The following is an 11,248-nucleotide window of genomic DNA, read 5'->3' on the forward strand; positions in this document are numbered from 1 at the left end:
TGTGTGTGTGTGTGTACACACACACACACACACACACACACACACATTTATTTATTTATTTATTTTTTCCGGAATTTTCAGAAAAGTCCACTTTCATCTCTGCATTTTGTTAAAACTGTTTAATTAAAATAGGGTTACTTTAATTTGTTTTTGTTAATTTATCTCATTAAATGTGTCCACCCACGTTGAATTTTGAATGATAAACCCTCCCTGTCACGTCTCCAACAAAAACCGCATATAAAGTGTTTGACCTCTCAAACAACGGCACTGGATATTCATTTTGTCTAATCTAGATAAGATTTTACACAAAACTGATCAGATTGGCAGATATATTGCAGTTTATGCAGGATTGGTGATCATTTGTAATGTCATAATTTGCCGATAGATCAATGTCGACATTGGTTGGATCTGCAAAATATGACATTACTGCAAACACAATCTCATTCACTGTAGGGATGTCCTGTGCTGGCATTGTTAATAATCCAAGGCGGGGATGGGCAAACTGGTGGTCAGTTATTTTTACATATAATGCTGATAAACATGCAATATACTGGTATGTTTTGCATGAAAAAAGTGGAAACGAAATAGAGGGACAAATGCCAGGAAAAAAAACGGGAAAACCCAAAATGTGAAAAAATATCACTCGGACCGGTAATCACCACTACACCTGGTTAATTGCATGTACACTGGGTCTTATACTGCACTATATTATATATTCTATAACATGAGTAGGCCTAGTGTATTTTTGTGGATTTGGGATGACATGCAGAACAAATAATTCAATAATATAAAAATGTGAGTGATCTTTGTGGAAAAAAAAATGTACAAAATCAGTTCTTGCACAAAATTAGTTTTGTGCCACCCTTGAATTGTATTTTTTTGATGCAAGAGCCCTTTGCACTGGAAAAAAAAATTACAATCTGTGGTTATTTTGTTTTTTCACACCCTTTGTTGTTGGGTAAGGACAGTGGATCTTTTATATGTGCATTGAAAATGTATGATCAAAAATTAAATATATTCAGAACAATATATTAAGAGCATACATTTTGCACATATTTTATCCACATTTAAAATAGTATTTTTGGCATACATCTGGTGAGGAAGTCCAATGTGGCCCCCCAGAAGCACAGTTGAAAAAATGGTTTCTTAGCATATTCAGTCAGATTTTGTTCCTCATTTTTTTGCCCTAATATTTTGAACTAATTTGAGGCATCAGGTGCATCAGATGCTTTTATTGAATGCAGGGTCATCCTAAAAAAATAATTCAGGTAGTGCATCAACATTTGCATCACAAACCCTGAAGATCATGTTTAAACTTAAAATCTGAATTTCTGTGTCCATATTTTAGGCACACCTTGTATTTCATGTAAGTAAAGAAAGGTACATAACTTGAAATTTATTTGCCTCATGATAGTCACAACAAACGGTGGAAACGCCTCCGTGAGGTCATCGGGTCGTACCACTGACGTCAATACAGGCAAAACAAGGCCTTCATAATAAAAATGATCGTTGTACTTGCTTCCTGGGTAAATGTATTTATATTACTTTAGAAAAACAAAAGAACGTAGAGGTGTAAGCAGGTCAGAGTATTGGTTCATCGATGACAGGAAAGTGCGAATGAAATACCAATAAGTAACGTTACATTCAGATAAACAGAATTGGGGAAACAAAATAATTTCGATTATTTCTTCGATCGGGGAGCAAATACACTAAACCGTGCCGTGTTGCTTCTTTTCTCCTACGAACAGCGAGCGAACACACAAGCAGCCGGTGTCATTCAGTGACTAATGTGGCCAACCTGACACCCGGGACAAGGAATGAGGTTTGAAGTGAGAGGGCAAAAAAAAAAACACAACCAGGAAGTTCGACAAGGGGAAGCGTACTGTTCTCTCGTGTAGAAATTCTCCCGGTGAAGAATAAACGCATATACGAACGGTGTCAACTTCGAAGGAAATCGAGCGGTTGTTTTTGGCGAAAGCTGTTCTTTTTGCCACAAGATGGACTATGACCCGGTAAGGAATATCCAACGCTTGAGTTTTCCGGTTACTTTTGTACGTTGACGTTATTTATAATTGTCCGTTTGTATTTACATACATAAAATAAGTTGTGTTTGACCTAACTTGTTTGAAGGTTTGTTTAAAACAAGTTGCAATGGTCAGATCTCATCATTCAAGAATGAAATCAACTAAATGATTCCGCCAAAGCTCCTGTTGAACGTCATGTCTTCATTTCCTTGTCGAGAACCAAGCCATTTTATTGTGCTAAACGGACAACTAAATGGACTGGCCTAAGAATTATGTATCGTTGCCCGAGTTTCACCTGTCTTCGTTGTGTATGATTGTGGCATTTAATACGGTTATATTTCATTCGAGTTTGTCGTTTTGACTGAATTGTTTGTACTCCGTACTGTACCTGTGGATATTGTAATAGCTGGGCCTCAGGACACTTCACAACCAACTGGCGCATTCATTTTTACCAGTTAAACTGAACATGAGTTCTCTCCTACAGCAATAACTGAATCGCTTCCAATTGGTCACTCTGTCATCATTTGATTTTATTGAATTTGGCCAATGAAGATCAATAATCATGATGGAAGCCACGGCACCATTGTATGGACGAACTAACAATTTTAAGTGAATTGGAGGAAGCTACAGATACACCTTGGACACGATTTTAAAACCATATTTTAAAGAAACTGTCATCACATAGTGAGCCAAATAGGAAAGACGCAATTTGTCACATCAGATGCATTCCACTTGACCAGTCTGGGTCCCATGTTGCCATTGGATGATGATGATGATGGCGATGATGAGGCATTGCTCCACTGTGGAAAGTTGCAGTTCACTGAACGATGCAAAGACACCAAATACTGGGTAACAGCTGAATTTGATCATCTCGAAATGCCTTGACGGACGCATATATCATTCCTACAGCAGCAAGTGCCATCCAGATTCAGTCTGGACGGCATGTGCTGTCTGGAATAATGCTTCAGATTACAGCACTGTTGGGAGAAGCTTCTGAGCCAGACAAATATGTTGAATGTCAGTGTCCAGTGGTTCCACATACAATATGTGCTATCCATTTTATTGTGTTTCCACTTGCAGGCCATAGGTAGTGTGTTTTGGATGGGTGGATGTTGCTGTGCACTATGCAATGAAAACAAGCTTTCCATTGACAAATTGAAAAAAGACTAATTACATTTTTGGGCATTTTTATAATCCATCCGTCAAGTTTGTAAAGCTCTTGTCCTCATTGGGGTTGTGAATGATCTGAAGCCTATCCCAGCTACGTTAGGCAAGAGGTGATGCACACCCTAGACAAGTTGCTGGCAGAGTGCAAGAGTGCAATTAGTCATAACGTAATTACTTTCTGAAGTTGCTACAAAATAATCAGATGAAAATAAAATATATTGGGAAATGCCAAAAACAAAGCAATCAACGATTTAACATGGCACTCTGCTTCATGGTTTTAGAATGTCATGTTATTTAAGTAGCTGATGCAGTTATAACTGCTGCCTAAAAACCTGAATTTAACTGTATTACATCTGATAAGTGTCAGTTAACACCCCGATGTTGAGATTATGACCATGCACTATATTCAGTATGATGTAAATTCTGAACAAAATTTAATGATACTCTTGTAATACTTATCTCAGGAAGGACTTAAAATGCTATGTCCCCTTTACAGGCGAACCTAATTTGACTTTCTCTAAGTTCTTGAATGCACATTTCCAACTGTTCAGTGTTTCAGGTTTTTTTTTTTTTTGTTTTTCTCTAACATGGATCTTAAAGTCAAAATGTACATCAGGGGTTTGATTCATACACTTACCAATACATTTTCTTGTTCAGTTAGAATTGATATTTAAACGGTCCTTTTCATTTATCTGTTTGCATTTTGATATGGGTCGAAGATGACATTATCAATTGCTCAACCATACCTATCCATTGCAAGGGTTCAAACAAGATAGACTCACAGGGAAGTGGCCACTCGGCATAGGCAATGTTCACACTGCAGCTCAATTCCATTTTTTTTTCTTTGCTTGCCCTCTATGCGGGATGTATTCGATTTATTTTTCATGCGGCGTGAACAGCACAATTCAGATTTTTTTTTTTCCTCTCACTCTTCAAATTCGACCTGTCCTCTTTCATATATGGATGCAAGTTGTATATGTATGTGATGTGCTAATCACACATCCTGCACTCATCTGACCTATATGTCATCAAAATCCCAAAATGCACTCCACATGGGTAGTAGAAAGCGCTTGGCAGGGGGCAGCGCTGCCGCGTGAAGTCATCTTTTGTCCGTGTTTGTCAACAATGTGCGTTATGCGCCTGGGTGTCATATCACCCGACGCATTCCATTCACATTAGAAGTAGAATTTGTTTTTGTAATGTGAACTAGTACATAAAAAGATTGAGCGAAACAAAAACATATACAATTCAAAATTGGGCATCACGCCCCGCACTGTGAATGTGGCCCTTTTTGAGTGTCATCAGCCGGTTGCAACAGCAACACAGTGAATCAAACAATTCTTCACAACCATGTTCAATTGTGGGTTTTTGTGATTTAGAAAATGAGATCATTCTAAATCATTTGATCATGTCTGTCTTCACTGCATTTAATGGGATATTTAACGCCTTGGAAATTCATTTGTAACCTTCTCCTGGCTGAGATCTTTAATCAAATCCCTACGATGCTGTGAAAGCTCTCTGGTGACCGTGGCTTGTGCTGTAAGATGTGGCAACAAAAATGTCAGCATAAGCTTCCAAGAATGTAGAAGTTCACTTGGGGTTGTCAACCAATTAGTCAGAGAATCTTGAACCGCTGGCAGGTGTGAGCTGACTTCCATTTAACATGAGTTTGAATGTGATTGGTTAAGTCTGAACTTGGCCACATCCATCCACATCATTATACGACTGTGCATACGGGTGCCGCATCGGATCAGGAGATGTTTTGCGATTTTGGGATCGGTTGTCATGTCGTAATTTGCTAATCGATCAATGTCATTAATCGGATCCGTAAAATCAAACATTCGAGCTAAATCAGTCTCGTTCACTCCAGTGACTTTCTGTGCTGCGTCGTTAATAAATGAGGGTTTTTCGACATGGACAGCTGAATTTTTGTTTTGCTATTTTTTTCCCACCCATAATTTAAAATATTGGGGTTTTTTGCAAGGGACAGGGAGGTGGTCAAACCCCACCCACCACCGTTTTCTGTGTACTGTATGTTTTTCAGTGTTTTGGGAAGAATTTTTAGGTTTAAGTGTTATTTTTTCCCCTCCAAAGCATTTCAATGGCCGTCAATTCCACGCTATTTTTAGCTATTTGTGGGCTGGGCCCGTCCCAGTCCCCCGTGAAGAACGGGGGTTGACTGTGCAGATTGGTTCATCTTTGATCGGATTGGTGATAGTTAATTTATTTTTTTTAACTCGATCAGCTTCAAATTCCCAATCATGTAAAGGCCCAGTGTGTGAGTTGTACAGGTTATTTCATAACCTCAACTCAAGTTGATAGAATCATTGGCAAGAAGGGAGGGGAAAAAACTGTAGAGGCCAGTCAATGATGCAGCAAAACCTGTTTCCTTTAGACATCATGTTTACAGTCTAATGGAGACGCATGAGACTTTGTACCTGGATGTATACTCTGGAATGACAGATTGTTATCGCATTTCTGCTCTGTAAGAGTACTCAAATTGTGCGAGGTCACTGCCTTACTTGCTATCGACCTACTGTGAGATGCCAAACGCCAGAAGTTTGTCATAGGCAAACTTTCAAGCAACTGAAAGGCCTCTCGGAGCTAACAATAGCTGATGTGCATGCTGACTACATGCCAGATGGTTTGTTTTTGAAGTTTTGTTTTGTTTTTGTCAAAACAAGGAGAGAGCATGCCCAATACAAAAGGCAAAAATAAATTAGTGTTACGTGATCTAAACGCAGCATTGTACAAAGTCAAACCTGAACTTCAAAAGTTGAGGCCAATCTGTTTCACGATGCTAGTGGACCTCTGTCTTGTTTTTCCAAACAATGTATCACATAGCGAATAAGAAATCATCCGTTCTCGAATCAAACTTTTAACTCAGTGGGCAGTTTTGAAATTCCACCTAAATATTTGTAGCTATCGTACAAGTGTAAAAATAAGTTAACTGCAGTTAGCATGATCACAGTTACAAGGATCAAACAACAAATTCGCAAAGAATGAACTACGACCACCTGTCACACCTTCTGTGGCATTTCATTTGCATCGGCAATTTGCTCCATTTTCGGATATTTCGCTCATGATATTATACCAGCACAAACACACCAAATAAGTTTGATAACTGAGTGCAGTTTGCACCAGATTTCCCCCTGACTACAAGTATAAATGCTGTAATTTAACCTTTTCAGGGACAGCGGTTACTAGAGTGGACAGCTATTCAAATATTGTTTTCTCTTATATTAATTCATCTTAATGTCACAGTTGTGCGTCAACCCCTACAATGGACCCTTATGTTTGTTGCCATCCAAGGTGATTGTTAAAATTTTTTTCATGTCTAAAAACTAATAAAAACACTTGAGGAAAAAAAAAATCTTGATGTAGGTTATCCCTATTTGTGCATGAAAGGGTTAAGACCACCTGTCTTGTACATGTCGGAGCGTTCCTTCACATTGGTCAGATGTCGTAGGTCACAATGTGTCTCCTTGCGCAAAATGGGGCCCGCCCCCCACGGCAGATGAGGCCCTATGCACGGTGTCTGATCTGCGTCAGGGGAGGGGGAGCTCTGCCTGGCATGACGATAGCTTCTTCGTGCTTATGCTTCCATGAACACTCTTCCACAGAGGAGTGCCAATTTTACCCCAGCTTTCGATCCATGTTATTTGCTTCCCTCAAACTCTGTGTGACTATTTGTGCTCGTGTTAGTGAATTAAACACCGTTTATCCATCGGCCTCGTTTGCGTAGAGGTGTGAAATTATTCCACCAAATATATGCATACTAGCTCATTTTACACGAGTACGACCAGAATTTTCAAATTATTGGATCTACCAGAGCCGTCATTTTGACGGCCTGTGCTCTGTTGCAATCAGTTTTGCATCTTGGTGTGATTTTTGCAATGTTCATTTTGTTTGGAAATTGACCAGTCTAAATTGATAAATTGCAAATGTATGCACGTGGTTTGCAGGTCTCCAGAATTACTTTTTCTCACATCAGTTTATTTGCAAACCGTAATTGGGTTGTTTTTGGATTCATGCCCAATATGAGTGAGTGACTTGCTTCTCTTGAACAATTTTCAACACTGAACGAGAATTTCTTTCAGCTTTAGCTTCTGCCCTGCGCCATTCTGTCACTAATATTTCACTCTTAATTGTTATAGTGTGGAATGGACTGTACGATGACCAAAATAAAACAAACTAAAATACTAAATAAAATAAAACAATTCTGTTAATTACCTATATTGCTGTTTATCTCAGGATCAGGAATGCTTTTTGCTTGATTTGGTCCAATATTTACATAGTATCTATTGAATTGATCAACATCAGTCTTACAATTCATATTTATATCGTTTTCGATGAAAACAGGGTGGAAAATTGGCCTTTTTACATGAGTAAGTGTGAATAAATTTGCTTCTCCCCACGACGGTTGTGGACGAGCTGAAGCCGATCCCAGCCGTCTTCGGGCAAGTAGGCGGGGTACACCCTAAATTGGTTGCCAGCCCACCCCACCTCCTATCGTTTTTCTTTGTTGACACAGACCATTTCATAACTGTCCTTCCATTTAAAAGTTCATACCTCTTCTGTCAGTCATTCAGGGTTCTGATACTGCCATGATGTTAAAGGGCTGCGTGAATTGACTGCAATGATATTTGATGATGTTGTGGAACTTAGCATATGAGCCTCCGCTGTTAAAATTAATATTTGAAATTTTGTTTTCAGAGTTGATGGTATATTTACATTGGTCATAGCTGTAGTAATGAGTTCTGAGTTAAAGATTGACAGAACCATTAACTGGCGGTATTTAAATAGGAGATTCTCTATGTACAATACTGTAAATGAATAGGGTGCATGAAGGGAAAAATAATGGACAAACATTGGACAATTTGACGATGATTTCTACTAATGTTGGATGGGCGAAATCTGGCCCCAGTCTGTGGTCTTCTCTGTAGTTATAACTTGTTTGGGGCAGAGGTTTTCGGACAGGATCGAAATCTTACACAGTACGCCATTCCATGCTTTTTCTATCCCACTTTTTCTTATTAGGATCGCGGGTGAACTGGAGAGTATCTCAGCTGACTTTGGGCGAAAGACGGGGTACAAGCTAATCACTGGGCATATAAAGGACAAATAACTATTCAACCTCACATTCACACCCAAGGACAATTGAGAGGCTTGGCTTACGTAACATTCATGTATTTAAAATGCGGGAGGCTGCTCAAGTACCCGGAGAGAACCCAGGCAAGCACAGCAAGAGCATGCAAACTTGACACAGGAAGGCCACAAGCCAGGATTCAAACACACTCGGGCTGAGGATTGAGGTCCTCCACTTATGGACGAGTGTCCTGAAGAAATCCATAAAAGACTGAAGTGTGCCATAAGCCACCTGCGACTCCCAGTTCACCCCCCAAACAATCCAACTTTATATCTTTGTTTGAAGCCTGAAATGTGTCAAAAGTTCAACGGGGTTGAATACTTTAGCAAGCCACTGTAAATTCCCCTATTCTTGTTGGACAGAAAGAAAGATTTCTATACATTTGAGTCAAGATCAGATCTACGCAATCTGCTGATGGCAGATTCAGCTCCCAAGTATTGTGAGAATTCACCCAAAACATGATGGGCCAGTTTTAATTTGATATCAAGTTGTTTAACAATCTTTTTTTTTTTTAAACTCGTCTTTTTTTTCCCGTCTTCTGTGCTTAGGAGCGAAGGGGTGAGATATCAACACCAGAGGCATTTGATAAAATGGCGTCCTTAAGGAGTGAAGTCGATGGCGTGAAAAACATCATGACGCAGAATGTGGACCGAATCCTGGCCAGGGGGGAGAGACTGGATGATCTCATGGGCAAGTCGGAGGATCTGCAAGATGGGGTCAGTCTTTTTTTATCTTTGTGATTTGAAGGAATACATTTGCTTTGTGGACTGTGTATTCACAAACAAAAAGACGCCCGTGACGTTAGTGATTCTTATCAGTGATACCTGAAGAACGAGTCAACAGACCCGCCCATAACTGCATTTGCTTGGTTTTGTTATGTTGCGTTCATCCACAATGCTATCAGTTTTAAGATAACCTCCTCTAGTTTGGCGACAGCGTCACAGCATGAGGCGTTTGGTGAGCTGACCGGTGTCCTCTCCTTTTCGTCCAGGCAAAGCACTTCAAGCACACGTCTCAGAAAGTGGCTCGCTCCTACTGGTGGAAAAATGTCAAGATCGTCGTGGTCATCGTGGTCATCGTCCTCATCATCGTGCTCATCATCATCCTGCTGGCCACTGGCGTCATCCCCGTCAGTGCCCCTGTGCCGCCCATTATCGAACCCACTCCCAACCCATAAAAACACACCGTTCATGAAGTAATTGTACATACCGATATTATTTAATCATTGAGCACATTGCTGTTGCACGGTTACAAATTAGGACCTGTTAACCAAATTGCTTGCTGTCTGTTGAAATGTTGGTTTGTTTTTTTTTTTGTTTTTTGTTTTTTTAGGCTGAATCGAACAGTGACTTTCAGTTTTTAAGTGATTGGTTTTTTTCATGATTTTTGGTGTTACCGACGTTGACTGTTCAGCTGTAACCCTTTCGCATATGTCGAAGTATGGTGGATGTGGTTGATTCGGTTTAGAGCACACATTTTTCAGGGCTGAACGAGTTTCAGCCATCACGTGTAGAGAAATATAATTGGGGAGTCCTTTGCTTTCGTAATGGGTGTTGACTTATTGAGTATATGGATGCCATTTTACTGCAGGTCACTGTAAAGAAAGGCTGGAATGTTTTAAATTTGTCCAAAATGTTACAATTTGGTGGTTTGGAAGCCAGACAATCAACAATTATGTCAATTTAAATTGTGTCTCAAAACTATAGAGTCCACATGACAATTTTTTTATTGTTGGAACTAGCTCCTCTGGTAGGTCAAAGGCATGATGTGACTCTTGTGCTATTGGTAATATCACATCATAGTCTTGAACTGTGTAACGGTTCTTACTTTTCTGCAGAGGTCTACTTATTCATTTTGGCATACACGGAATCGTAAACCTGTGCTTTGACGCTTTGGAGTGTCCCAAGCCCATTTGTCCTCAATCTTGTTGTACGTATTTGCACATCCCTTCCTCATAGTGGCTCCCTTGCTTTGTTTCTTTGCCTTCTAACCAGTGAAAAACAGAGGTTTGCACACAGCCATACAGACTTCTGCATCACGACGCATACCTGCCCAAACTTGGTTCACTGTATCAATAGGCAGACCGGCATGCTCGAGCATTTCGGTTTTGTGGCTTCTCTTGCTCTGCTTATGCTTCACCAGTATCTGTTTGTCTTACAGCTTAATGACAGGAAGATTTGTGAGATGTAACACAAGTGTTCATGTGCAAGTGTGGAAAGTTAAACCAGCCACACCACTCCACCGTTATCTCAAAGGTCAATTGAATTAACTTTAAATGTATATAAGTAGAAATGTTTCCATTTGTGTGTACATTATATACGTAAGACTGTCTTTCAGCTTTATCATAATGACAGTCTGTGATTTAGGGGTATTTATTGAATGCATTATGTTGTTAGTAGGCTTTTTAAATCAATTGTGCAGTTGGCATTTCTATCGAAGATAATTAGGGCCATTTATTTTGAAGAAAATAAAGATTTCATATATGCTTTTAAAAGAAAAGGTTTCTCTTTTTTACCCTTTGTATGTTTCTGGTGTAAATTAGTTGAAAAGTCAGAAAAAACTACCTCTTGACCTGACTCAAACTGTGTAACACTCGGAGGCTTCGGCCACAGCTGTTACTGTCATAATTAGGGTCAGAGCAGCAACTCAACTCAGCTGTATTTATAGAGCACTTTAAAACAACCACCGCTGTATACAAAGTGCGGTACATGGGGCAAAAATCATATTTACAACAATAAATTAATAAACAAAGACAGTAGAAAAACAGTCAAACTAAAAATCAAGTGTCATCCTGAGCCAAAGAATTAAAAATGAGTTTTAAGGCGGGTTTTAAAGATGGGCAGTGAGGGGGCTTGCCGAATGTTCAGTGGGAGGTCATTCCACAGAGAGAGACCAGCAACGAAAAAGG

At 39.6% G+C, this 11,248-nt stretch overlaps 1 protein-coding gene across 1 annotated transcript; it reads left to right on the top strand.

Annotated features, from left to right (window-relative positions):
• Positions 1-1,583: 1,583 nt before the first annotated feature.
• Positions 1,584-10,839, top strand: vamp8 (vesicle-associated membrane protein 8 (endobrevin)). Its single transcript, XM_019885256.1, has 3 exons — positions 1,584-2,012; positions 8,889-9,056; positions 9,332-10,839. Exons 1-3 carry the CDS (start codon positions 1,998-2,000, stop codon positions 9,515-9,517), a joined length of 369 nt encoding a protein of 122 aa, XP_019740815.1. The 5' UTR covers positions 1,584-1,997; the 3' UTR covers positions 9,518-10,839.
• The last annotated feature ends 409 nt before the right edge of the window (positions 10,840-11,248 follow it).

This window comes from Hippocampus comes, unplaced genomic scaffold (assembly GCF_001891065.2).
Source record: "Hippocampus comes isolate QL1 unplaced genomic scaffold, H_comes_QL1_v1.1 scaffold45, whole genome shotgun sequence".
In the NCBI taxonomy this organism is placed as follows: Eukaryota; Metazoa; Chordata; class Actinopteri; order Syngnathiformes; family Syngnathidae; genus Hippocampus; species Hippocampus comes.

Excerpts from the sequence above, each read along its gene's own strand:
- vamp8 (XM_019885256.1), top strand. Across the intron at positions 9,057-9,331 it reads CGGAGGATCTGCAAGATGGG|GCAAAGCACTTCAAGCACAC; the intron begins GTCAGTCTTTTT and ends CTTTTCGTCCAG.